Source organism: Rhinopithecus bieti, unplaced genomic scaffold (assembly GCF_001698545.2).
Source record: "Rhinopithecus bieti isolate Rb0 unplaced genomic scaffold, ASM169854v2 scaffold_47305, whole genome shotgun sequence".
Lineage (NCBI taxonomy): Eukaryota > Metazoa > Chordata > Mammalia > Primates > Cercopithecidae > Rhinopithecus > Rhinopithecus bieti.
Window position 1 is genome coordinate 23,484 of NW_016818742.1, and position 25,797 is coordinate 49,280.

Consider the following 25,797-nt stretch of genomic DNA (forward strand, 5'->3'; position numbering starts at 1 on the left):
AAAAAAAAAGGCCAGGCGCAGTGGATCCCAGCACTTTGGGAGGCTGAAGTGGGTGGATCACGAGGTCAGGAGTCCAAGACCAGCCTGGCCAACACAGTGAAGCCCGGTCTCTACTAAAAATACAAAAATTAGCTGGGCATAGTTGCAGGCGCCTGTAATCCCAGCTACTCGGGAGGTTGAGACAGGAGAATCGCGAGAACCCAGGAGGTTGCAGTGAGCTGAGATCGCACCACTGCACTCCAGCCTGGGTGATAGAGCTAGACTCCGTCTCAGAAAAAAATAATAAAAATAAAAATAAAATGTTAACAGCTCAGTGAACAATCATCTACTTGTTATAGATACTGAGGAATGTTTCCATGTTGATATTTTTTCCTCATAACTCAATCACGTTGGGATTGTAAGTTATACAACATACACTGCTTGCAAGCCATTCCATCCTTAAGGAGCATCTCAGTTTTCTTATTCTTGACTTAGAATTGGTTGCACCCCGATGTCTCCTCTGCCTGCACTTCCCAGGAAGAACCCCCTGGAGACCCTCAGATTTTCCTGTACATGCCCTTCCCAGACCCTCTGACGACTGCAAATCCCACCCTACCCTTGACGGGAAACTGTCTGAGGCTGTCCAGGTCATCAACCCCAGGGACCAGGTACTGGTGGGGGAATGTTCCATGAATTAATTGCTGTACTCAGGGCTCTTGGACAAGTCTCCCCTGATCACAGGGTCCTGACTCTCCCTGTATGAGATGGAGGCTCTGCTGCTCAGGAGCCTGCCTGGCTTCCAGTGGTCTGGAGTGGAGCTGCACTGCAATGGGGCTGGACTTAGGCTCCAGGTACCCACAGGGTGGGTGCAGAGGGACCATCACAGTTCAGCTTCCTGGTGCCATCTGTGGTGGGACCTGATTGTGGGGCAAAGGGGTGGGACATAAAAGGCAGAGTGCCGAGGCAGGTACAGAACGGGTGGGGGGTGCTCCTTAGGGAGAAGGCAAATCTAGAATTCCTTGACCTCATAAGGAAACAGCTTGGATCCGTATGGGGAGGGGTGGCATGGGGGAGGATGGAGCAGCACTTAGTACACAGAGGCCTCTGGGAGATGGGCCAGGATTGCAGAAGGCTTGCAGAGGTGCTGGGGAATCTGATTTTGTCAAACCTAAAAAATCCATGAGGCAGCCTCTGAGCAGCCCAGAGTCCAAACTGCCATCTGTCCCCTCAGCTCTGAAAGATGAGGTGCAAACCCCTGCCCTACCCAAGGCTCTCCTGCTGCACACTGCCAGGCACTGTCTTCATGGACCCATACATCCTCCCACATTGCTGGGCACAGAGCAGGGCCTTACCAACAGTGATTCCTCTTTGTTAGGATCTTTGTGTGTAGTCAAAACAAGGACCCATCTCCTCATTACTCCCCCAGGTGTCTACCTCTTCCCACCCCATGGGCAAACCTCCATGGATGACTGGTCTGTGACCCTCACCAGCTGGGTCAGTCATTCTGGACACAACCAGAGCCCTCCCCTCTTCTTCCCTTGTCACCAGCCCTCATCTGTGAGACCACAGATGGTATGTCACCTCTTCATGCTCCCAGTTTGGGGCCTACCCAGTGAGGGGCACACTAGTTGATTCCATACACCCTCAGCTGGCTTTGTTTAGAATGTGAATGTCACAGTCGGGCGCGGTGGCTCATGCCTGTAATCCCAGCACTTTGCTGGGAGGCCGAGCCGGGCGGATCACTTGAGGTCAGGAGTTTGAGACCAGCCTGGCCAACATGGCGAAATCCCGTTTCTACTAAAAATGCAAAAGGTAGCCAGGCATGGTGGCATGAGACTGTATTCCCAGCTACTCTGAAGGCTGAGACAGGAGAATCACTTGAACCCGGGAGATGGAGGCTACAGAGAGCCAAGATCACACCACTGCACTCCAGCCTGGGTGACAGAGCGAGACTCTGTCTCAAAAAAAAAAAAAAAAAAATATGAATGTCACCTCCTTTCCCTTCTCCATGGGACAGCCCATATCTGATCAAGGCCCTGGGAATCCTAGCCACAGTTCAGGCTCCTGAGCAGGCCTTGGCAGCCTTCCATAGCTCACCACCCACGTCTGCCCCCTGCCAAGACACGCTGCGCTCAGGGACCATTCCGACAGGAGAGGACGCCCCGCTGCAGCTCCCCCCAGTGCCCCGGGTGAATGAACGGCATGAAAGATTAGGCGGGCACACGTTGTCTCTGTACGCATCGCACGGCGCCCTCTGCCCGCGCCCACTGGCGTGCCCGTCGGCATGCCCGGGCCCCTTCGAAGGCTGCTTGCTTCTGGAGTGCCAGCGGCCTCCTGGCCCAGTGCCCCATTTCCTCCCGGGTGGAGTGAGGGAGGAGGAAAGGAAGCAGAGAGGTAGGCGGTGGGAAGCAGCAGGCACATGTGCGCGGGCGAGAGCTCTGCAGACTGGGAAGAAGGGCCCGTGGCAGGGAATCTGCGGTGATCGCGTAGGCGCGGGCCTTGCCCCGCAGCCGCTTCCCGGGCAATGCGCACACAAAGCGCCCTCGGCAGTGCCTGGCCCGGGGCCCGCGCTCTCTTAGGGTCCGCTGCCGGGGCGGCCGACCGGGATGCGGCCGGGAAACCCTAGACTCTGGGGCCCGGGAAAGGGGGGCGACGGCGGGGAGTAGGGATGTGCAGGGACCAGGCGAAGCCCAAGTGACTTAGGGACCAGAGCCACCCCAAGCGCTGACTTCGCCCGCTCGCACGTCCCGGGTCCCTAGCGCGCAGGCCCCGCCCCTCTCACCCGGCTGGCTCAAGCACGCCACAGGGTGACATCTTGGCTCCCAGCCGCGTCGCCCTGACTCCCGCGCGGGCCCCGCCCCCTGCCGCTAGCCAATCTGTGCGTTTGTGACTTTTGGGCCCGCAGCCCCGCCTGCTCCCACTGCGATACCAGTTTGCATTGCCCTGACGCCCGCGCGGGCCCCGCCCCCTACGCTGCTAGCCAATCCGTGCGTTAGTGACGTATGGCGCCCCTCGCGGCGCCGCTTGCTCCCACCGCGAGACCTTCTGCTCCGCGCCCGCGCGGGCCCCGCCTCCTCCATCGCTAGCCAATCCCCGTGTTTGTGACGTACGGGCTCGCAGCCCCGCTCGCTCCCACCGCAAGACCTTTTGCTCCGCGCCTGCGCGGGCCCCGCCCCCTCCATCACTAGCCAATTCCCGTGTTTGTGACATATGGGGTTGCGGCCCCGCCCGCTCCCAGCGCGAGACCGGTTCCACCGCCCTCTCCGCCGCTAGCCAATCCGTGAGTTGATGACGTTTGGGCTCGCGGCCCCAGCCTCCCAGCTCTCAGGGCCCGGCCGGTCTGTGCTGGCTACTCCCGCTGTTAGGTCCCGCCCCGCGCAGCGCGCGCAGCCTGCGGAGCCAGCGGCTGTGACGCGACAGCGATTCGGCTGTGACGCGAGCGCGGCCGCTCCCGATGCGCTCGTGCCGCCCCCGCCGTGCTCCTAGGCAGTCGTTGCTCGGCCGGTTTTGGTAGGCCCGGGCCGCCGCCAGGCCTCCGCCCGAGCCCGCACCCGCCATGGACGACTACGCAGATCTTTCCAATACCGAGCTGACCGCCTTGCTGCGCCGGTACAACATCCCGCACGGGCCTGTAGTAGGTACGCGGCGGCGGGCGGGACCCCTTCCGGGCCCCCTCCTCGTGCTCCGCCCCGCGACCTCCCCGCTGCCCTCCCCGCTGCACTCCCCGCGCCCCTTCCCCGGCCCGCGGCCCTGACCGCCCCGTGTCCGGCCAGGATCAACTCGTAGGCTTTACGAGCAGAAGATCTTCGAGTACGAGACCCAGAGGCGGCGGCTCTCGCCCCCCGGCTCGTCCGCTGCCTCCTCTTACCGCTTCTCTGGTGAGAGCCTCGCCTGTGGGGACGGCCTGGGACGCGGGGAGGATGGGACAGCGAGGGTGTGGCAGGGGCGCCGGTCGAGAGCGGCACTGGGGAAAGGGGAGGGAAGTCCCGGGGTGGAAACCGTTTTGTCTCCTTCTTTCAATCCAGACTTGAATTCGACGTCAGGGGATTCAGATATGTATGATCTTCCCAAGAAAGAGGACGCCTTACTCTACCAGAGCAAGGGTAAGGCAGGGGTTGGGTGGGCACGCTGGCACCTTCACCCGACTGCGTCAGGGACCCCGCTCACAGGGAGGACTTGAGACCTCAGTCCCAACCACTCCAGCAGCCTTAGGAGGGAGAAACTGTCACAGGTCCCGAAATGGGATTCAGATTAGGGCCATCGGGCCAGGCGGGGCACACCGATGCCCCCTCTGCTACCGCTGCCCCCCTTCCCAAGGCTACAATGACGACTACTATGAAGAGAGCTACTTCACTACCAGGACTTATGGGGAGCCCGAGTCTGCGGGCCCGTCCAGGGGCTTCCGCCAGTCTGTGACTTCACTCCCAGATGCTGACACTTTCCACCACCAGGTGAGCTGGCTGGCAGGCGTCCTGTACTTGGGTACAACCTAGGGGATCGCGGCTGTGTTTGGATAAATCCAGGGGGCCACTGGGTACAAATGGTGGCCCTTGGGCCTCTGGGGAGACTCTGGCTCAGCAGACACCTGTTTGGTCAGGGTCCTACTTTGGGGAGCCCTCAGAACTATGTGACTAGAGCACATAGGATGCATCCTGCACCTTGGTCTGGGATCTAGGCTCCAGCTCTTCCTGAGAGTCCTGGGGGCAAAAGGGGATGCTGGGGCATGAACACAAGTAGCGAGGCCCCATGGATAAAAGGCTGAACACCCAGAGTCATTCAGGAGGGTGTGGGTCCCTGGCCTCTAACCAAAGGCCAGAGGGGACTCGCTGGGGAAGTTTGAGAGGGACATGACAGGGCCATGGTGGCCCTGCCAGCCAGTCCCGTCACCTTGACTCTCTTCTACAGGTGCGTGATGACGATCTTTTGTCGTCTTCTGAAGAGGAGTGCAAGGATAGGTATGTATGTATGGGGAAGGCCAGGGACAGGGGCTGGTTCTGGACCCAGGCTCCTGGCCCACCTGCTCCCCTCTTTTGCCTCAGGGAACGCCCCATGTACAGCCGGGACAGTGCCTACCAGAGCATTGCGCACTACCGCCCTGTTTCAGCCTCCAGGAGTTCCCTGGACCTGTCCTATTATCCTACTTCCTCCTCCACCTCTTCTATGTCCTCCTCATCATCTTCCTCTTCATGGCTCACCCGCCGTGCCATCCGGCCTGAAAACCATGCTCCTGGGGCTGGGCTGGGCCAGGATCACCAGGTCCCGCTCTGGGGCCAGCTGCTGCTTTTCCTGGTCTTTGTGATCGTCCTCTTCTTCATTTACTACTTTATGCAGGCTGAGGAAGGCAACCCTTTCCAGAGGGAGCCGTGAGGGTCTGGGCTTCAGAGCCAGGTCTTCTGGGGAAGTCCTGGCTAACTGCCTTAGCAGTGGGGTGGGGTGGGGCAGGGGCAGGGGCTTTTATGTGTTCTTGCTTGGGGGGCGCTAGCCCAGAGTAGTGCTTGCTCCGCCTGCCTTGTCCCACCAGGGAGGCAGCAGACTCAGGCCCTCCATGGGGGCCTGAGTGTGCTTTCCTCGGCAGCCTCCTGGCCCTGCTTGCCTGTAACCCTTAGGGTCCAGGAGGGCAAGGCCTCACTCAGTCAGAGGAGAACATGGTTCTTGTTGTCATGCATGCCTCCTTTTTGTCATCTTGTTGGGGGGGATTAACCAAAGGCCACCCTTTGTTTTCGTGGACACACAATAAAACCCCATTTATTTTAATGCGTTGGCTCTTCCTGGAGGAGAGGGTTGGGGTCCCATGGCAAGGGCCTCTGCGTCTTGGGGCTCGAGGATTGCAATCTGGCTTTGTTGAGTCCGCATTTTTGCTTTGGTCTGGGGATAGGAATCAAATGCTACCCAGAGATGTTTGTTTTGTTTAGTTTTATTCCCTAACTCATTCCCCAAAGCACCTGTAACTGCTTATACATATAATTGTGGTACAACAAGGCGTATACAGAGAACCCACTTAGAAATTCAGGCAAAGCTGCATGCATGCTACCAGCAGTCTGCGGGTGTTTTAACTGGAAAAAGTTGAAGTCCACCCCAGTGTCCAAGGGCATGGGGACGGAAAAAAAATGAAGCATCTCTGGCACATCATTCTCAGCTCCTGGAACTGCTGCTTGTTTAACATGGGAGAAAAGCTCCAAAGGCTGAAATGCCCCATCATCCCTGGGTGATGGAGTTCACCTGTCTAGATTCTCACTTAGCTCCCAGGTTTTCTGCCCTGGGTATGTATTTCGTAATCTTCTATATATACATGTATATAATTTTTTTTTTGAGACGGAGTCACTGTCACCCAGGCTGGAGTGCAATGATGCCGTCTTGGCTCACTGCAACCTCTGCCTCCTGGGTTCAAGCAATTCTTTTGTCTCAGCCTCCCTAGTAGCTGGGACCACAGTCACACGCCACCATACCTGGCTAATTTTTGTATTTTTAGTAGAGATGGGGTTTCACCATATTGGTCAGGCTGGTCTCGGAACTCCTGATCTCAGGGGATCCACCCATCTTGGCCACCCAAAGTGCTGGGATTACAGGTGTCAGCCACTGTGCTCAAAGTTTACATTATATACCCACATATATACATATATACCCATAGATATACATATATACCTGTATATACATATAAATATTTTATTTTATTTTTATTTTTTGAGATGCAGTCTCACTGTTGCCAGGCTGGAGTGCAGTGGCACAATCTCAGCTCACCACAACCTCTGCCTCCTGAGTCCAAGCGATTCCCCTCCCTTGGCCTCCCGAGTAGCTGGGACTACAGGTGTGCACCACCATGCACGGCTAATGCTTTGTATTTTAGTAGAGACGGGGTTTCACCATGTTGGCCAAGATGGTCTCGATCTCCTGACCTCGTGGTCCACCCACCTCAACCTCCCAAAGTGCTGGGATTACATGTGTGAGCCACTGTGCCCGGTCTACATATATTTTTTTAAGTAGAAAGTGGGTACTAAAGCCCAAGACAGGCCGGGCGCGGTGGCTCATGCCTGTAATCCCAGCACTTTGGGAGGCCGTGGCAGGCGGATCACAAGGTAAAGAGATCGGGACCATCCTGGCCAACATGGTGAAACCCCATCTCCAATAAAAATACAAAAAATTAGCTGGGTGTGGTGGTGCATGCCTGTAATCCCAGCTACGCAGGAGGCTGGGACAGGAGAATCGCTTGAACCTGGGAGACAGAGGTTGCAGTGAGCTTAGATCACACCACTACACTCCAGCCTGGGCGACACAGCGAGACTCCGTCTCAAAAAAAAATAATAATAATAATTTAAAAAAAAAAAACAAGACAGAATGCCACGTGTTGCTGTGCACGCCTGGCTCTATGCTGCCAGCAGAGGGCGGGAAAGCACAGAGGGGCTGCCATCCACTGCACACGGGCAGGTGGGAAACAGAGGCCCAACAAGGGGTGGGGTGCTAGCATTAGTCCCCCTCGGCTTTGGTTCCTTGCTGCAGGTAGTGGGACAGCCCAGCCTCCCACACTTGGCACAGCTCCCATGCAGTGCCTGCACATGCGCCCGTGGAGGCAGGGCTGGGGTTGGGACCCTCCCTGGCTACTCCTGACCATTTATCTTGGCTGCATCCTAGTCTCTCCTCACGTATGTTTTTGGTCCTAAAATAGGGCATGGTCCTTGTGTGTTGAAAACATGCAGAAAAGAGCGAAGCACCTTCTAATTTTCTTACCACTCACAGTTTCAGCCTTTCTTGTTTGTTATAAGCTCCTCTTACCTGGCTCACCCCCAGTGCCCAGCCACTTGCTGTGTGGACTCCCCAAGCCCTTGCCCTCTGCCCCTCACCATCCCAAGCCCAATGCAACAGACCAATGCCCAATGTAACAGCCCAATGGCTGGCCCTGCAGCAGGCGAGACCTGGATGGTCCATGGCAGGTGGTAGGCATGCGCAGGGGATGCCAACTCCTCACAGGTCCACCTTAGGGACCCAATGGTCCCAATAATAAGCCTGTACGTGGGGGGCAGAACAAACAGGTTGCTACTACCAGGACCCTAGAAGGATGCAGTGACAGCCCCTGTTTCAGCAGCTGATAAAAACCAAGTACACTGACAGGAAGAACCGAACTCACCGCAGTCCAGTTCCCCCAGGAGGCACTCACTACCTGGGATTGTGGCTGGACAGAGGCAGATGGGGCCTAGCAGGAACCTATATGGGACCTGGGGTGGAGGCAAGGTTGACATCCCAAAGCTCTGGAGTAATAGCCGGTGTCAGGGAGATGGGGGATGTGGAGCTGGGCTTGGGGCATCCCAAGGAGGGAAAAGAGATATCCAGGTATCTGGACGAAATGGTGCTTTCTAGGCCTTAGGTCAGGTCCTGGATATGTTACACGTGAGGAGTAAAGAGGAGGCAGCTGGGTGTACTTGGCAACCCATGTGGTGTCTGGCGTGAGGGAAGAGAGGGAAGGAAGGAACAGTGGCCACCCCCAACGTAGCTTGCCCCTTTTCATTCATTCCAAAAGCGCTCCCAAGACTGGATGAAAGAGGGCTCCCAGAGTCCCCAGCCCATTGCCCCAGCGAATGACAAGAGCTGCGAGACTCCTACCCTGGGGCTCAGAGACTTCCTGCTCCTGAGGGCTCACGGCCTTCCCCAGGGCTCTGCTCCCACCACCTCCCTGAGCTCCCCCTGGATTCCTGAGGCCTCCCACTTGGGCTTGGTCACCAATCCCCAGGGCTCCGTGGGCCTTGGAGTACTCCCTCCCTGTTCCAGGGCTCCTCAGGCCTCTGCCAAGCTCATCCTGTGATCTGTCCAACCCCCAGGGCTTTGAACCCCATGAGGGATTCCAACTACTCTGGACACACCCAAGTGCACTGGGTGCCCCAACTGGAACCAGAAGGATTAGGAAGGTTCCATGGGCCTCAAGAGCCTCCAGGCCTCCACTTAAATGTTCTCCAGAGCTCCAAGAGACCACTGTGGCCCCACTTTCAAAAGCTCCCAAAGAATCTGGGGTCCCCCGCAGGGCTCCAGCAGTGCTCAGACACACAGCAGGGGGCAGCAGCTGCCCAAGGTCCCAGCAAGAGGCCACTCTGGGGACTGTCCAAGAAGATACTGGATTTTTTTCCTCCGTTGCCCCCAGGCCCTGTCAGACCAGGGAGGAGAACCAATAGAGGGGGCTGGGAGGGTGTCAAGGCAGCCAGTGGAGAAGGAGACGGTGGAGAGGAAATACAGGGCCAGGGCCCAGAACCCATGGTCCTGGTAAGGCCCTTGACCTCGACCCCAGACAGGTCCAAAAGGTGACAGCGCCAAGGCCGGCCAAGAAGGACCCTTGCCATGACCCTCAGCTGCGGTGGAGGTAGGAAGGGTGTCTCTTGGGCCGCTACCACTTTCAAGAAGAGAGTGCCAGGGGTGTAGAACCTGTGGCTTCATGAGGATAGGCCACTCCTGACTCTGATGGCATAAAGGAAAGGAAAACGGCAGAGGAGCCCTGCCTGACTTCCACTTGGGGCTGGGCGGCTGGCCCCAGGCTCAGGGCGGCCACTCACTGGGAGACATGNCTGGGATTACAGGCTTGAGCCACCGCGCCCGGCAGCTACTTGGTCTTGAGCCAACTGCCTCCCCTGCCTTTGCCACACAGGATCCGGAAGGCAAGCCAAAGAAGACACACATCCAAGACAACCATGACGGCACGTATACAGTGGCCTATGTGCCAGATGTGACGGGTCGCTACACCATCCTCATCAAGTATGGTGGTGACGAGATCCCCTTCTCCCCGTACCGCGTGCGTGCCGTGCCCACCGGGGACGCCAGCAAGTGCACAGTCACAGGTGAGCCAGCCTGCCGTTGGCCGCTGCGGCGCTCGGCACGGGGCTTGGGTTGTGCCTGTGTGCAAGGGCTCGCTGCTTGGGGCGGCGTGTGGGAGTGGGGGCTGCCCCCTTGAGTGACTCACCTGACCTTTCTCCTTGCTCTCTGCCCTCTCACCTCAGTGTCAATCGGAGGTCACGGGCTAGGTAAGCTGCTTGCTGGGGCCACTCCCAATGCCCCTCCTGCCCAGAGGGCAACTTCCTTTCCTCTTGGAGCCGATTCCCAGGACAGTTCCAGCTGCAGCTCTAGGCAGGGACAGAGTGGGGGGCGCAGAAGATGAAGCCGTGGGCTGGAGGGTGAGGGCCCAGGGAGGCTTCCGGAGCTGAGCATGACCGCTCCGGCTCTCCCCCTCTCTGGGCCTTTATTTCCCCATCTGAGAACTCGGGTTGCAGCTGAGAGCTTTGGGGTGAGGTGCATCCTGAGAGGCACCCCACTGGGGACTTTGGGGTCTCGGGATCTTGGCACCCAGGGAAGCACAAGGGCTCCTGTGTGGGCTGAGGGAACAAGGGGTCTCCCCGACTCAGTGGGAGCCCCAGCCCTGGCCAGATCCACAGACCCCCATCCCCACCTTCCAGGGGCCTCTGCGTCCCGGTCTGGGGGAGGTGCATGAGCGGGTGGGGCTGGCTGGTAGTGCAGTAGCGCCAGTATCGACTGCTTGGGCGGCCAGCATGGCGGGGCCCGGCCCAGCCTCAGAGCCCCAAAGTGCATTCTGTGATCCGTCTCCCTCCTTCCCCTTCCCCATCCCCAGCAGTGACGTTATTCAGACATTCCCCAACAGGCATGGAGGGTCACCTGCCCCAGCCAGGGACACCCGGGAATGCTGATGAGAGGCTACAGGCCTGACATTTGGGCGAGGTGGCTAAGGAAAGGGTTAGAGGGTGACTAGAGTTTTGCGGCAGGAGTGAGATGGCTTTATAGAACAGGCCGTAGGTAGGATCTGATGTGACAGGCGTGTGTGTGCAGGGCTGGGGAGGCTGGGGAGTGCCGATTGCAGGGCCTTGGGGGCTTTGGGGGTGGGAGCAAGACTCAGTAACCTCATTTCCCTGGCTATTGTTTGCAGAATGGAGACAGGGAGGGGGCGGTGCTGAAGTCGCTCTCCGGCAAGCTTGGTGGCCAGGGGGCTTCAGTGAGAGCCAAATTAGGGGGCATACTTGGAGGATGGAGTGGCTCAGACCTGCGGATGGCCGGCAGGGAAAGTGGGGAGAGTTGGGTACCTGTGAAGTTGGGGTCCAAGACACTAACTAGATGGCATGGGGTGGGCATGAATGAAGCCTCCCAGGGCAGCGTGGGCAGCAGGCAGCCAGGTCTTAGAGCTCGGGAGAGCTGCCTGGCCACGGCAGGCCAGCATGGAGCCTAGTGCAGCAGGAGCCCTCGGCCGATAGTGGGACTTGGTGGCAGAGCCCCTCAAGCTTGGCCTTCAAGTGGGTTTCATGCTCCTGGCTGCTTCCCTGGCAGGAGGCCAGGCTGCAGGGGACACTGTCACTGCCAGGCCTCACAGCCCACAGCCCCCCAAGCCTCCACGGCGGAGCTCCAGATCATAACGTCACTGTCTCTCCCCTTTCCTCGGGCACTCTGGGGCCCTGGAGCCTGCTCAGCTGCTCTGCCCTCGCAACCCAGCAGTGGTGGCTGTAGCTTGGGCCTCCTGTTCCCTGTCTCCCTGGGTGCTGTCCCCGCACTGCCAAGCCTGCTGCACTGCGCTACTCGGGTGCTAACCCCACTGCCTTCCGCTTCCCCGTTCCCACTCCTGCCTGCACCGGGCTGCTTTTCACCGCGAGCCTTCTCAGTTATCAGGAAACTACGGTTTCACCATCAGGCCTGGGGGGTGGGGAGGCAAGTGTCACGTCCCCCCACGCTGCAGCAGGACTCTGCCTCACCGCGTCCACACACAGCAATGGGGGCCGGGGCCAGGCCACAGGGGTGCGTGCAGGCAGCCGTGTACCCAGCCAGATGCTGACGTTCAGCAGTGTGGGCCGTGGTGCTGGATGAGGCTGAGTAGGCAAGGGAGTGGCTGTCAACACTTAGGCTGGAGTGGGCCCTTCCTTTTCCTCCCAGGCACCTGGGTACTACCGTCGGGCCCCTCCCACACGGGCACTTGAGGTGGTCAGGAGAACCCTTCCTGCCTTCTGAGAAACCACTCGCCATCCCAGCTTGGAGGGGCAGGGTGGGGCAAGAGGCCTGGCGGCCTGGCTGTGCTTGGTGGTGGCAATGAGAGGCCTGTGTGGGCGGCAGGCGGACGGGAACAACCTGAGCCCAAGCTCACACACTGGCCCCCCTTTGGGGACCCACCCTGCCCCACCAGGTGCTGGCATCGGCCCCACCATCCAGATTGGGGAGGAGACGGTGATCACCGTGGACACTAAGGCGGCAGGCAAAGGCAAAGTGACATGCACTGTGTGCACGCCTGATGGCTCAGAGGTAGATGTGGACGTGGTGGAGAATGAGGATGGCACTTTCGACATCTTCTACACGGCCCCCCAGCCGGGCAAATACATTATCTGTGTGCGCTTTGGTGGCGAGCACGTGCCCAACAGCCCCTTCCAAGTGACGGTGAGGAGGGGTGGGGGGTAGGTCAGCAGGGGCATCTGGCAGGTCCTGGCCTGTTCCCCTGGGGCCCCTCTGTGACAACAGACTCTCCAGCAGCTCTCTGCTTTGCCCTGCAGGCTCTGGCTGGGGACCAGCCCTCGGTGCAGCCCCCGCTACGGTCTCAGCAGCTGGCTCCACAGTATACCTACGCCCAGGGCGGTCAGCAGACTTGGGTACGGCCTGGCCAGCTAGGGACACTGGGGCTAGCCAGCTGGGTGTTCTGTGAGGCCCTATTTTACCATGTGTGAGGAGGGACCCCCAGATCCTCCCACTGCCCCTCACCCATGCCCTTTGTCTCCACTGCAGGCCCCAGAGAGGCCCCTGGTGGGTGTCAATGGGCTGGATATGACCAGCCTGAGGCCCTTTGACCTTGTCATCCCCTTCACCATCAAGAAGGGCGAGATCACAGGTGAGTGGGGACTAGGAAGGAGCTCAGGAGCCAAGGGGGCCAGATTGTGCCAATGAGGTGCCGTGACCTCAGCCCCACTGCCCCACAGGGGAGGTTCGGATGCCCTCAGGCAAGGTGGCACAGCCAGCCATCACTGACAATAAAGATGGCACCGTGACCGTACGGTATGCACCCAGCGAGGCTGGCCTGCACGAGATGGACATCCGCTATGACAACATGCATATCCCAGGTGGGTCTGCCCTGCCTCTGCCCAGTCCACTGCCACCACCTCACAGAGAGATGGGGCTGGGGAACACGTGAGGCTGCCATTCCACAAGGCCCTTCTTCCCGCCTCAGGAAGCCCCTTGCAGTTCTATGTGGATTATGTCAACTGCGGCCATGTCACTGCCTATGGGCCTGGCCTCACCCACGGAGTAGTGAACAAGCCTGCCACCTTCACCGTCAACACCAAGGATGCAGGAGAGGGTGAGCAATAGCTCCGGTCTTGACCTGCTCTGTGCCCAGGATGCCCTCACTGGGCTAAGGGCTGGACTCAGGAGATGCTCCTGAATGGGGCTCCCTGCCCTGCTGCCCTGGCCGTTGGGGCTCCTCAGTGTAGGCCAACTGGAGTGTCCCCAGCATAGTTCCTATGCTCACCCACGGCTCTCTCCAGGGGGCCTGTCTCTGGCCATCGAGGGCCCGTCCAAAGCGGAAATCAGCTGCACCGACAACCAGGATGGGACATGCAGCGTCTCCTACCTGCCTGTGCTGCCGGGTGACTACAGCATCCTAGTCAAGTACAATGAACAGCACATCCCAGGCAGCCCCTTCACGGCCCGGGTCACAGGTGGGTGGCATTGGGAGCAGTGACAAACGGGTGGCAGGATGGGCATGGTCTCCCATGGCTGGACACACAGTGATGGCTGGCCTGCCCCCGCCAGGTGACGACTCCATGCGTATGTCCCACCTAAAGGTGGGCTCTGCTGCCGACATCCCCATCAACATCTCAGAGACGGATCTCAGCCTGCTGACAGCCACTGTGGTCCCGCCCTCAGGCCGGGAGGAGCCCTGTTTGCTGAAGCGGCTGCGTAATGGCCACGTGGGTAAGCAGCCGAAGGGTCCAGGGGTTTCAGAAAGGCAGCAGTCTGTGGGAACCCACGCCTTCCCTGACTGATAGCCCTGCCCTGTGTCCAGGGATTTCATTCGTGCCCAAGGAGACAGGGGAGCACCTGGTGCATGTGAAGAAAAACGGCCAGCACGTGGCCAGCAGCCCCATCCCGGTGGTGATCAGCCAGTCGGAAATCGGGGATGCCAGTCGCGTTCGGGTCTCTGGCCAGGGCCTTCATGAAGGCCACACCTTTGAGCCTGCGGAGTTTATCATTGACACCCGAGATGCAGGTAGGCAGTGGCTGCCCACCAGCTGGGGTGGGAACACTCTGCATAGCACCGAAGCTCAGGGGTATCCATTCCCCAGGCTATGGTGGGCTCAGCCTGTCCATTGAGGGCCCCAGCAAGGTGGACATCAACACAGAGGACCTGGAGGACGGGACGTGCAGGGTCACCTACTGCCCCACAGAGCCTGGCAACTACATCATCAACATCAAGTTTGCCGACCAGCATGTGCCTGGTGAGTGCAGCAGTGCCTCGGCAGCCCCCATCACTACACCAGGGCCCACATGCGGTGTGTGACCGGAGGGGCGTGGGCCGTGCTTTCTTCCTGCAGGCAGCCCCTTCTCTGTGAAGGTGACAGGTGAGGGCCGGGTGAAAGAGAGCATCACCCGCAGGCGCCGGGCTCCTTCAGTGGCCAACGTTGGCAGTCATTGTGATCTCAGCCTAAAGATCCCTGGTAGGGGCTGTGGGGAGCCTGGGGAGGGGTCCTGGGGCTCAAGCAGCCCCAAGAGGAGGGGTGGAGCCCAGGGCTGCTGCTCACTAGCCCATCCTTACCCTGCAGAAATTAGCATCCAGGATATGACAGCCCAGGTGACCAGCCCATCGGGCAAGAGCCATGAGGCCGAGATCGTGGAAGGGGAGAACCACACCTACTGTATCCGCTTTGTTCCTGCTGAGATGGGCACACACACAGTCAGCGTCAAGTACAAGGGCCAGCACGTGCCTGGGAGCCCCTTCCAGTTCACCGTGGGGCCCCTAGGGGAAGGGGGAGCCCACAAGGTCCGAGCTGGGGGCCCTGGCCTGGAGAGGGCTGAAGCTGGAATGCCAGGTAGGCCTGCTCACACTCTGAGCGCTTGCTCTCCTGCGTTGGCCGGGGTGGGGTTGGGGGTGGAGGAAGGAGCTGGCAGGCATGTCTACCTTGGCTATGCCTGGAGGGGGCCAAGGCTGGTGGAGCAGCCTTCAGTGAGGGCACACTGTTCTCTCACAGCCGAATTCAGTATCTGGACCCGGGAAGCTGGTGCCGGAGGCCTGGCCATTGCTGTCGAGGGCCCCAGCAAGGCTGAGATCTCTTTTGAGGACCGCAAGGACGGCTCCTGTGGTGTGGCTTATGTGGTCCAGGAGCCAGGTACTGGGAACCCGGCTGGGGTTGGAGGAGGTGGGGCCTGAGTGTGGGTATTGGACCCAGGGATTGCACAGATGGCCCTGCGTGGCACTTTCTGGTCCCAGGGCCACCCAGGCTGTTCGTGGGAGGCGGGAGGCCCAAAGGCTGATGAACCGGTCTTACGCTCTTTCCCTGCCCAGGTGACTACGAAGTCTCAGTCAAGTTCAACGAGGAACACATTCCCGACAGCCCCTTCGTGGTGCCTGTGGCTTCTCCGTCTGGCGATGCCCGCCGCCTCACTGTTTCTAGCCTTCAGGTGAGGCACTGAGAGAAACCGCCCACCTGGGGCTCCTGGGCCCGGACAGACCAGAGCCACCGCAGAGAGCAGGCCTCGGCCCTGTGTCCAGTGAGCCCCTGGCCCAGCTCTGGGTTCCAGGCCTCTGCTCTGGCCGGGTGCAGCCCACGCTTGGGGTCGGCAGGAAATATCCTGCCCACCACGTGGAGTTTTTCTCGTGTCTCAGGTCTAAAGGCTTTGAACAGAAGCCTGTGCCCCTTGAGCACCAGGGCTGCGGTTTAAAGAGGGACAGCCTGCCAAGGCTGGGTGCTGCCCACAGGGTGGGGCCGCCCTCCCTTCCTGCCACCTGGGTGTGTGCGATGGCAGAGTGTGGGGGCAGGCGCGGGGATGTGTGCCTGTGGCTTGCTGCCCCTTGCAAATCAGTGGCTCTCCCTCTTTAAACCAAGCTGGACGCCAGATGGGTAAGTGCGACCCGCGGGCCTCCTGCTCCTGGGGCCTTTCCTTCCTCCCTTGCCCTTGCCCTGGCCCAAGCCCCCCATCTAACCATGTCTGCTGTGCTTCCAGGAGTCAGGGCTAAAGGTCAACCAGCCAGCCTCTTTTGCAGTCAGCCTGAATGGGGCCAAGGGGGCGATCGATGCCAAGGTGCACAGCCCCTCAGGAGCCCTGGAGGAGTGCTATGTCACAGAAATTGACCAAGGTGAGGCCCTGTCCCCGCCCGGCCGCCCTGCCCTGCTGGCTGGAAGCAGGCTGAGAGTACAAAAGGAAGGTACCGCTTCTGTAAGCAGCCAAGACGGGGCCCCATCTCCTGGCCCCCCTAAGCCAAGCAACCCTTTCCCAATTGGTGACCCAAGCCATTGGGGATGTGGCTCACCGCCCACAGCTATTAGGAAGGCCTTCTACCCTGCAGTACCATGCTGTCTCCACAGGGAAAGACTCAAAGTCCAGCCTCAGTGCTGCTTGGCCCTTTAGCCACGGCCATGGTACTTGTGCACAGGCCTGGGGCAACCTTGGGGGTAGGAGGAGCCCAGTGGGCTTCATTTCACAGCCTAGTCCTGCCCTTCCCAGCTGCATGACCTGAAGCAAGTTCCTGCCTGTCTCTGAGCCCGTTAACATGCAGGGGATATGGTGTTCACGGTAACCTTTCTTAGGAGGCAGTGAGGCCTGGGTTTGGCTTGTAAAAGATTTCTGTCCCAATGCACCCTGACAGTGGGCAGCTTGAGTGTCTAAAGCTTCGGCCCTCAGGAGGTCTGCTGCAGGGTGCAGGTGCCCAGCATGGCTGGGCTCACACTGATGGACCGGCAAAACGGGTAGGGCCAGGGTTGAGGCTGTTCCTCAGACACCATTTGCTGGTTTGAGGAGGGGCCCCAGGCCCACAGCATGGCTCCCTGCTCCTCAGATAAATATGCTGTGCGCTTCATCCCTCGGGAGAATGGCGTTTACCTGATTGACGTCAAGTTCAATGGCACCCACATCCCTGGAAGCCCCTTCAAGATCCGAGTTGGGGAGCCCGGGCATGGAGGGGACCCAGGCTTGGTGTCTGCTTACGGAGCAGGCCTGGAAGGCGGTGTCACAGGTAAGTCTGTGGGTGCGGCTGCAGGTGTGCATGCAGCTGTTACGCCCCTGCCTCCAAGCTCTTGGTGACAACGGGAGGCATCTGGAGGTGACAAGCCTGTGCTGGGTGGCCGAGGACAGGGAGGCAGACCAGTCTGGCTCTGCCTGACCTCCTGTGCTCCCAGGGAGCCCAGCTGAGTTCATCGTGAACACGAGCAATGCAGGAGCTGGTGCCCTGTCGGTGACCATTGATGGCCCCTCCAAGGTGAAGATGGATTGCCAGGAGTGCCCTGAGGGCTACCGTGTCACCTATACCCCCATGGCACCTGGCAGCTACCTCATCTCCATCAAGTATGGTGGCCCCTATCACATTGGGGGCAGCCCCTTCAAGGCCAAAGTCACAGGTGAGTCTGGGGCCAAGCTGTTGGCACCTGCCCAGTGCCTGGCACCATGGCCACCTCCTAGCCCCACCCACTCTGCCCTGCAGGCCCCCGTCTCGTCAGCAACCACAGCCTCCATGAGACATCATCAGTATTTGTAGACTCTCTGACCAAGGCCACCTGCACCCCCCAGCATGGGGTCCCGGGTCCTGGGCCTGCTGACGCCACGAAGGTGGTGGCCAAGGGCCTGGGGCTGAGCAAGGCCTACATAGGCCAGAAGAGCAGCTTCACAGTAGACTGCAGCAAAGCAGGTGGGCAAACCTGGGCCCCCGGCCCACCTTCCCACCAAAATGAGGCCAGAAATCACAGGATGGCCAGTGTCTGAGAGAGCGGGGACCGCCTTTGGGGTATGGCTGTCACTTCTAGAGCCACCTCCTGGACCCTCAAACAAAGGCCAGGGAGGAACCGGAATCTGCTAAGCCGCCCTGGGTTGGGGAGGTGCTGGCAGCTCTTTAGCAAGAGAGAACTGTCACCCCAGAACTGGCTAGGGACAGGAGAGGAGAGGACACCAGCGGGAGGAAGGGGGCTGGGACCTGTGACTGAGGACCCCTCTTGCCTCAGGCAACAACATGCTGCTGGTGGGGTTCATGGCCCAAGAACCCCCTGCGAGGAGATCCTGGTGAAGCACGTGGGCAGCCGGCTCTACAGCGTGTCCTACCTGCTCAAGGACAAGGGGGAGTACACACTGGTGGTCAAGTGGGGCGACGAGCACATCCCAGGCAGCCCCTACCGCGTTGTGGTGCCCTGAGTCTGGGGTCAGTGCCAGCCGGCAGCCCCCAAGCCTGCCCCACTATCCAAGCAGCCCCACCCTCCTCCCCTCAGCCCTGGCCCCGGGCCACCTTGGCCACCCGCCTGTCACTGCAGCCGCCCCTGCCCTGCGCCGTGCTGCGCTCACCTGCCTCCCCAGCCAGCCGCTGACCTCTCGGCTTTCACTTGGGCAGAGGGAGCCATTTGGTGGCGTTGCTTGTCTTCTTTGGTTCTGGGAGGGGTGAGGGATGGGGGTCCTGTACACGACCACCCACTAGTTCTCTTCTCCAGCCAAGAGGAATAAAGTTTTGCTTCCATTCTCCTGTGGGTGGCCGTAGCTTTGTTGGTGTTGGGGGACCAGTCAAGGCCAACTTGACAGGGGTGCCAATGAGCATATCAAAGCGTGGGCCAACCACAGGTCATCTCCCTCCGGGGCTCCTGCTTCACCCCACCCTGACTCCAGAAGGCTCGATCTATACTTGCTTCCTCTGCCTCCCTGAGTTCGAGCCAACGCAAGGCGAGGGACATGTAGCAACCCGGAATGGAGCCCAGACTGCAAGGAGGCAAAGAGCTGGGGAGGAGAGCCCATTACTGGGTAGGGTGATGTCAGTCAGGAAGGCTCCCTGGTAGAGGTGGCCAGATAGTCAAGGGCCCTCTAAGCAGTCCTCAAAATGGCAGCAGGCCCTGGCCATCTGCCAGGTAACTTGAACATGCCACCATTCCCCTGAACAAGGGATTGGGATGAGGCTCCCTCCCCCAGGCTCGGTACAGGGCCCTTTGGTTAACAGGTGCCAGTAGGTGGATGCATTAAAGGTGCCAATCCCAGGTACCCTGGGGCCCCTGCTGAATATCTCCTCATTGGTACCCCTGCCGTGGATTCCCACACCAACCTATGTTCTCCCACTGTAAAGACTGCCCCCAAACACACATCCCAAGTCGTCCTGGCTCCTAGTGCTGCCTGCATGCTCTTGGGACATGCCAACTACAGCACACAAAGTTGCCTGCTCCGTGGGCCAAGGGCTTCAAGTGGCTTTGGCCCAGATCAAACCCTTGACAAGCACACTGCCACCTCAGACATCTGCAGACAAGGGCCAGGAAGCAAGGCTCTCAGGGACAACACTCAGCTTTCTTGCCACATCCTCCCTCAGCTCCACAGCATCTGACAGGAAGCCCTAGGGAGCCCACAGCTCAAGGCCAGGCACATGAGCAAGGGGAAGGAAAGGACCAGGCCATAGCCTGCAGCCATGGCACACATCAAACCCAGGCCTTCTGAGACCTCAACACCACGCGTGCCCTCCTTGACTCCTGTTGAGAGGGCAGAGTAGAAAAGGCAGCGGCAGCTCACATAGGATGGCTACTTTTATTTCTCACTGGGGCTGGGCGGCCGGCCCCAGGCTCAGGGCGGCCACTCACTGGGAGACACGGGGCAAGCAAGACACAGAAAGGGGAAGTCCCACCCCCAGCCCCAGCCACTCTACTGCTCCCCCTGGGCCCAATGGCATAGAGGCAAAGGGGCCAAGCACACTCTGGAAGCATCTAGAAGCCACCAGCTGAATGGGGATGGGAGGCAGCAGAGCCAGGCCCAGAAAGATCCAGTGCCAGCGGGGAGGACGGGAGGTCCCCCTGAGGCTGCGCGTTGTCCGCTCAGCCCACTGTGTGCCCAGGATTCTGAACCTCTGGGGCACCCCCTCCTGCCCCGAGTCACCCAGAGTCTCCTGCCCCCCTCCCTGTGCCGGCTCCATCGTATCCTCTCCCAAGCCCCATACCTGGCAGGGCCACCGGGGGAACCGCCCTAGGGCTGGGCTAGGTGAACCAAGGGCACCGATCCCCCAACCCTCCGGATCATCCCCAGGCTGCAGGGACACAGGTGGGGCGGCAAGGGCGGTAGATAAACTAGGGGGATCCAGGCCCCCGAGGACAGCCCTGGCGGGAGGCCACAGGCCTCACAGGGCGGTGAGCTGGAGGCCACCCAGGCAGGCAGGCAGGCAGGCAGCAGGGAAAGAGATTGGCATGGTCGTGGCCAGGGGCCTCCCCGGGAAGGGCAGGCAAGTAGGAGCAAAAACAAGAGCAGAGCACGGGCCCCTACCCTGCTAGGGCCTGTGGTCTGGGGACCCAGCCACACTGAGGAAGACCCAGGAGGACCTGCCAGGCTAGTAGGAGGAGATACAGGGTGCAGAGGCCTCCAACCCGCAGGTCATGTCTGGACTGAGTTCAGGGAGGGCAGCGAGGGGCGGTAGCCCAGTTGACTTTCTCTCCCCTAAGCCACACCTCTGCACCCCAACCCTCCCTTCTGCCTCCCGCCAGCCCCATCCCCGCTCTCCGAGGCAACCGGGAGGGGACCTGGAGAGGAAACGGAAGCAACGGCCCCTCAGAGCGGGGTTCCCCGAAATCTATGGCCAGGGACTGAGTCTAGCACTCAGACACCATTGGGAACACTGGCCAGGAGTCCCTCGGGTGGATCTGGGAACCTGCTGCAGAAGCTTAGGGGACTGGGCCAGCTCAAGGAAGGGCTCAGGCTGGAAACTGAGCAGGCAGGGCACCCCTGGACCTGGGGCCGAGGAGGACAGGAAGTAGGCAACTATGGAAAGACCCCCCTCCACCACCCACCCCCAACTCGGCACACAAAGGCCCAGAGAGGCCCCCAGACATCACTGTGGGGGCAGGGGTGTTTGCAAACATCCGCAGAGGGACCGGGTGTCGCAGGCACATGGACAGCTTGCAGGGCCCGGCTGAGGCTAGGACAGAAGCAGGGGGCTGGCAGGAGGTGCCCGGCCAGGGTCCCCAACTGTGTGGGAGGCAGGCCCGAGGCAGGCGGCACCAGTCCCGGGCAGGATCTCTCGGAAGAGGCACCGTACCCAGTCAGGGCTCCCGGAGACAGGGGTGGTGGGCCGTGTGTCCCCTCACCCTGTGCCTGGCCCCCAACAAAGGGCGAGCATGTATCCTTCTTGGACGCGGTGTCCAGGGCAGGGCACTCCCAAACCGGGATGACCCCTAGGCCAGAGGACCCCCCCCCAGCCCCAGCTGACAGCAGCCGGGTGTCTGGGGAGGCCCCTGGGAGGCAGGGCGGCAGCCAAGAAGAGCACCATCCCTGGACGCACTCTCCAACTGCAACCAGGGCCCGGTCTCCCAAAGGCACCAGCTCTCCCTGGGGGCAGGACCTCGATCCAGAGCAGGAGTGGAGGCCCCCGACAGGGGACGGCTGGAGAGGCCCCGGGCTCACAAGCCAGGGAGTGGCGCCTCTGTGCCCGGAAGCCCCTGGGTCCCGCCTGGGCTGCTGGTAGCTGCTGTGGGCCGAGGGGTCTGGAGACCCCAGGGTGCTCTGGGGCAGCCCCTTTGGGACCCTCAATGGAGCCAGTGAGTCTAGGAGGGCGCCGATCTGTCCAGGTGGGTGCACGGGCCGGGACAGGGTCTGGCTGCCGTCGTGACTGTGCCCGTCTGCCGAACAGGCCGCTAGAAGAGCACTCCCTGAGCGAGGGCGCCGGGCAGCCTGGGGAGGGAGGCCCCCATGGCAGGGAGAGCCAGACCTCCTCACTGTTCTTCCTGGGGGACCAGGCCGGACACCTTGGCTCAGGGGAGACAGGGTCACAGAGGACAGCCAGCGGGCAGGTGGCCCAGGAGTGTGGGGGTTCAGTGGGCCTGACCGTGTCCTGAGGCGCCCCAGGACCCTGTACCCAACACCCTGGGGGAGGGGCTGTCCCCACCTGCCAGGAACACATTCCTCAGGGAAGGCCCGGCAACCTGCTCTCGTCGGGTTCAAGGAGGGCCGGGCGGCTTTGGAAGGGGCCAGGAGCTGTCATCAAGGGTCCCTGCATTGCCCAGAGGCGGCACCGGCCAACAGGAAAAGCACTCATCGCCCACGGAACCTCTGTGACAAATTCAGAGCCACGGAGAGCGTCATCAGGAAGTCACCTGCCAGTCCCAGTGGGAAGGATGGGGCAACCTCCTGGGGCCCCAGTGGAAAGCTCCTTCCAGGACCCACCTGGCCCTCCACATCCCACCCCCCAGGCCAGGGACTGCCCCTGGAGCCCAGTATCCGGCAGCCTGACACATCACGGAAAAAAGGAGCTGCTCTGCCTTCACCATGATGGCGCGGCACACCCCCTCCCCGCCCCGGCCCCTCCCCTTTCAGGGCTGCATGCCGGGAGGAGAGGCCTCCCCTGTCTGCAGAGAGAGGTCGCCCCACTTGAGGCAGAGAGGGGGCAGGGGCAGGAATGAGCCCCTGGGAGGAGGGCATTGGAAGTGGGAGGCACATGCCATGCAGGCTGGCGTGGGGCACTCATGCCATGCAAAAGGGGCTGCGGTGACTAGAACGGGTTTCCCGCGGGCTCCTGGGGATGTTGGACCAGGGGTCCCCGACCAGGGCTGGGAAAGGCTTCCATGCAGAGCCAGAGTGCACACGGCACAGACCCTGCGGGGCACACTGGATCTTGGGGGCAGAGTCTCCCTTCTTGGGGTTCTCTGTGATGGGTTTTGCAACCCTTTCAGGATGTCAAAGCACGCCCCGCCCTCAGAAATGCAGACCCCGGCCAGTGTCAGCCCCAGGAGGTGGCCTGCTGCTCCCGCTGACACCAAGGACACGTCCCTGAGGCGGCCCGCTCGGGGTCTCCAGCAGCCCACACAGCTCTACAGGCGCAAGGGCGCTTCTGACTTGCAGCACTCAGGAACAGCCTCCACCCTGAGCGTGGCGCCCTCTCCAGCACGTTCCAGGGTGGGCCTGTGAGACCAATAAAAACCACAGCGGAGGTGAGGCGAGTCACTTAGGAGGCCAGGTCATAAAGAGAGTGTGGCCGGGTCTGGGGCGCCCTCTCCTGCTGGTTCGATTGGATTGCAGGTCCGGGGGAAGCCGAGCAGCCCTGGGAGAAGGCCAGGTGGGGAGGAACTGAGGTCTCCTGCCGCAGCCTCCAGAGGGAGAATCATCACGAGGGCTCCCCACCCAGTCAGATAGGATGACTGGGCCCCGGTGGACACCTGACCGCAGCCTGAGAGGGACCCTGAGCCACAGTCCTGGCTCCCCGAGAGCCCTCCCAGAGCCTGTCCCTCAGAACCCTGGGGGGTGAGAGGAGCGCTAGGTGGGGAAGGACCGAAACGTGGAGTCGTCTGTTACCCAGCAGTCGGAACTGGTGCTCAGCGTCCAGGGGGCAAGACACGGCGTGAGCCAGAAGGAAACAAACCAACAAGAACCCCCAGAAGCCATCAGGAAAGCCTGGAGATTCCGATGACACGAAAACTAAAATCCCCTGTGTGACCAAGCACAACCCGCAAACCGCACAGTCAAGAGACAAGTGATAACATGGGGAAAAAATAGTAGCAAGAGGTGACTAAGGGCTCGCGTCAGTCACACACACACACACACACACACACACACACACACACACAGAGCTGGACACACGGACAAGGCAAAGTGCAAGGACAAGAGAGCAAAAGGGGGCGGAGGAGAGGAAGGAAGAGGGAAGGAAGCGTCTTCTCCACCGGGACGCAATTCCTTGGGAGTCCGTCTGACCCCAGGGCAAAGGGATGCTGGGTCGCCAGAGCCGCCGCGGAGACGGGAAGTCCCGCCAGGCCTCGGAGCCCAGCAAAGAGGAACCAGGGCGGACGGGCCAAACCCAGCGGCCGGCTCCGGGGGTGGGTGGTGGCGCTGTGGGGAGCCGCCTGAGCAGCATCACCAGCAGCTGGGAACCCTCCCGGTGCGGGAAGGTTGGCGGGTAAGGCGAGTCTTCCCCGGAAACACACTGGGCTGGACCCAGCGGCCCCATGGGTGCTGGAACCAGCCCTGCGGGTGTTCCCAGCCAGGCACCCTCCCGCGGGAAGACCGGTTGGAGGGATGGCTCCTGTTGGCACCCACGTCGAGGGAAGCCACCGCCTTCTCTGCGGGGCTCACCTTTCCTACCCCCCAGGAGACAGGCCAGGAAGCGCCCCAGCCCACGACCGCCCGCAGCAGAGCAGGATTCCCTCCCCGGCGGCCACCGCTGTCAAGGGACGGGCAAGACTTTGTTACCCCACCGCGCGCCACCGCGGAACGCTGCACAGACACCTCCAGACGCCGCTTCCTCTAGGACGCCCGCCCGCCCGCTCTGCCCACCTATCCCTGGACGCTCGCTGCCGGGTGGACGGGTGGGGACGGCCCTGCTTCCCCACGACTCCCCAGACGCGCCCCGAGGCACTTTCGGGGCACAGTGGAGTGGGAAGGGCGGGGCGGCCCCTCGACGGCGCCCAGGCGAGAGCGGCTCACGGGGCTTCCCGGGCCCTAATCTCGGGGGACGCCCGTCCGCCTCGTCCCCTGGGGAGGACAGTGACCGCCGGTCTGCACGGGAAGGGGACTCGGCGCATGCCCCGCAGGCCCGGCCCAGGACTGGGAGGCTCGGAAGGCGACGCCGAGGCGGCGGCGGCGGGGTGGGGCGGGGCGGGGCGTGGAGGGACAGACCTAGTCTCCGCCCGCCGGGGCCCATAGCTACCTCGCTCCCCACCTCCGCCTCGGTCGCTCCCCGTGGGCTCCAGGCGCCCACAGGAAGCTCCGCCCCCGACCCGCCTATCCATCCTCCTCTTCGCCTGTCCTCGCCAATGACCGTGCTCAGATTGCACGGAATTCCCGCCCCTCGCCCTTGACGGACGCTCCTGCTGCCCAATGGACGACACCGTGTCGCGTGCGCGCTGCTGCGGCGCTCTCTGGCTCCTAGGCGTTCCCGGGGAGAGAGCCACGGCGCTGGCCGCAGAGTCGTCGGTGCACACGCAACACTGCCGCCTTGTGTTTTGGGTGCGGACCTGCGCTTCTCTAAGCGTTCCATTCCCGAGAAGGGGCGAGAAACGTCCAGAGGTCGTGGCACCTGCCCGCCGCTGCCGGGCGTCGGCCGTGGGCGCAACTGAAGCACCCCGGGAGCGCGGCGCGACATCCGTGCCTTCCGAGGGCGGCCCGGGTGTCGCCGCGGTTCGCGCGGGAGGGCGCGGCCGTGAGCATTTCCGCGCTTGCGCGGGTTCCAGTCTCTGCCCCCCACCCCCCATCCCCCACCCCCGATCACCGGACCGGCTCCTCCCTCTCATGGCCCCGCAGTAGACGCAGCTCCTCCCTCCTGCGGTGCAGCGCAGCCAGGGCTCTGCTCCAGGAGTCATCGAGTCCGCGGAGCGTTATCTCAACGGACCCACGCGCTGCCCTCCGCTGGGGTGGGCCGTACCCTCCGCCTCCCGCCCGCGAGATCCATCCCAGCTCTGGGCGGGGGTCCGTGGTTCTTCCCGCTCATGGCCACGGAACGGTCCACGCTCGCGGAGCCACAGGCTGAGCTTTTCCTGGTGAGGGACAAGGTCCTGGTTTCCCGTGGCTGGTGGCCCTCGCGGAAGAGCCTCCAGGGAGCACGAACTTGCAGGGTTTCCTGTCATCGGGTTGCCACGCCCGTCTTGAACGCTCGAGTGCACGCAGAAGTGGATGTATAGCTTTATTTGTAATGTTTTCGTTTTCTTCTTCTTCTTTTTTTTTTTTTTTTTT

The 25,797-nt window shown here is 61.2% G+C and overlaps 3 protein-coding genes across 3 annotated transcripts in view; 2 read left to right on the forward strand and 1 right to left on the reverse strand.

Moving 5' to 3' along the window:
- The window catches only part of LOC108518765 (filamin-A-like), a 24,642-nt gene extending 5,997 nt beyond the window's left edge, over positions 1-18,645 (forward strand). The window contains 21 exon segments of the mRNA XM_017857384.1: positions 9,602-9,791; positions 9,951-9,974; positions 12,128-12,375; positions 12,489-12,584; positions 12,718-12,820; positions 12,909-13,049; positions 13,157-13,285; positions 13,473-13,646; positions 13,741-13,902; positions 13,994-14,197; positions 14,274-14,426; positions 14,523-14,645; positions 14,751-15,017; positions 15,177-15,314; positions 15,491-15,606; positions 16,150-16,282; positions 16,982-17,158; positions 17,322-17,540; positions 17,624-17,827; positions 18,138-18,152; positions 18,155-18,645. Of these exon segments, the coding sequence (XP_017712873.1) occupies positions 9,602-9,791; positions 9,951-9,974; positions 12,128-12,375; positions 12,489-12,584; positions 12,718-12,820; positions 12,909-13,049; positions 13,157-13,285; positions 13,473-13,646; positions 13,741-13,902; positions 13,994-14,197; positions 14,274-14,426; positions 14,523-14,645; positions 14,751-15,017; positions 15,177-15,314; positions 15,491-15,606; positions 16,150-16,282; positions 16,982-17,158; positions 17,322-17,540; positions 17,624-17,827; positions 18,138-18,152; positions 18,155-18,324 (3,186 nt within the window). The 3' untranslated portion in view covers positions 18,325-18,645.
- On the forward strand, positions 3,262-5,731 carry EMD (emerin). Its single transcript, XM_017857387.1, has 6 exons — positions 3,262-3,617; positions 3,753-3,857; positions 4,005-4,082; positions 4,297-4,430; positions 4,885-4,934; positions 5,019-5,731. The coding sequence occupies exons 1-6, from the start codon at positions 3,536-3,538 to the stop codon at positions 5,344-5,346; spliced, it is 777 nt and encodes a 258-aa protein (XP_017712876.1). The 5' UTR covers positions 3,262-3,535; the 3' UTR covers positions 5,347-5,731.
- A 3,461-nt stretch (positions 18,646-22,106) lies between the features above and the next one.
- On the reverse strand, positions 22,107-25,788 carry LOC108518768 (translation initiation factor IF-2-like). Its single transcript, XM_017857388.1, has 2 exons — positions 23,428-25,788; positions 22,107-23,037 (listed from the first exon to the last, which is right to left on the reverse strand). The coding sequence occupies exon 1, from the start codon at positions 25,208-25,210 to the stop codon at positions 24,293-24,295; it is 918 nt and encodes a 305-aa protein (XP_017712877.1). The 5' UTR covers positions 25,211-25,788; the 3' UTR covers positions 22,107-23,037; positions 23,428-24,292.
- Between the last annotated feature and the right edge of the window lie 9 nt (positions 25,789-25,797).

Excerpts from the sequence above, each read along its gene's own strand:
- EMD (XM_017857387.1), top strand. The coding sequence starts at position 3,536 with ATGGACGACTACGCAGATCTTTCCAATACCGAGCTGACCGCCTTGCTG. Across the intron at positions 3,618-3,752 it reads CCCGCACGGGCCTGTAGTAG|GATCAACTCGTAGGCTTTAC; the intron begins GTACGCGGCGGC and ends GTGTCCGGCCAG. Across the intron at positions 4,935-5,018 it reads GAAGAGGAGTGCAAGGATAG|GGAACGCCCCATGTACAGCC; the intron begins GTATGTATGTAT and ends CTTTTGCCTCAG.
- LOC108518768 (XM_017857388.1), bottom strand. The coding sequence starts at position 25,210 with ATGTCGCGCCGCGCTCCCGGGGTGCTTCAGTTGCGCCCACGGCCGACG.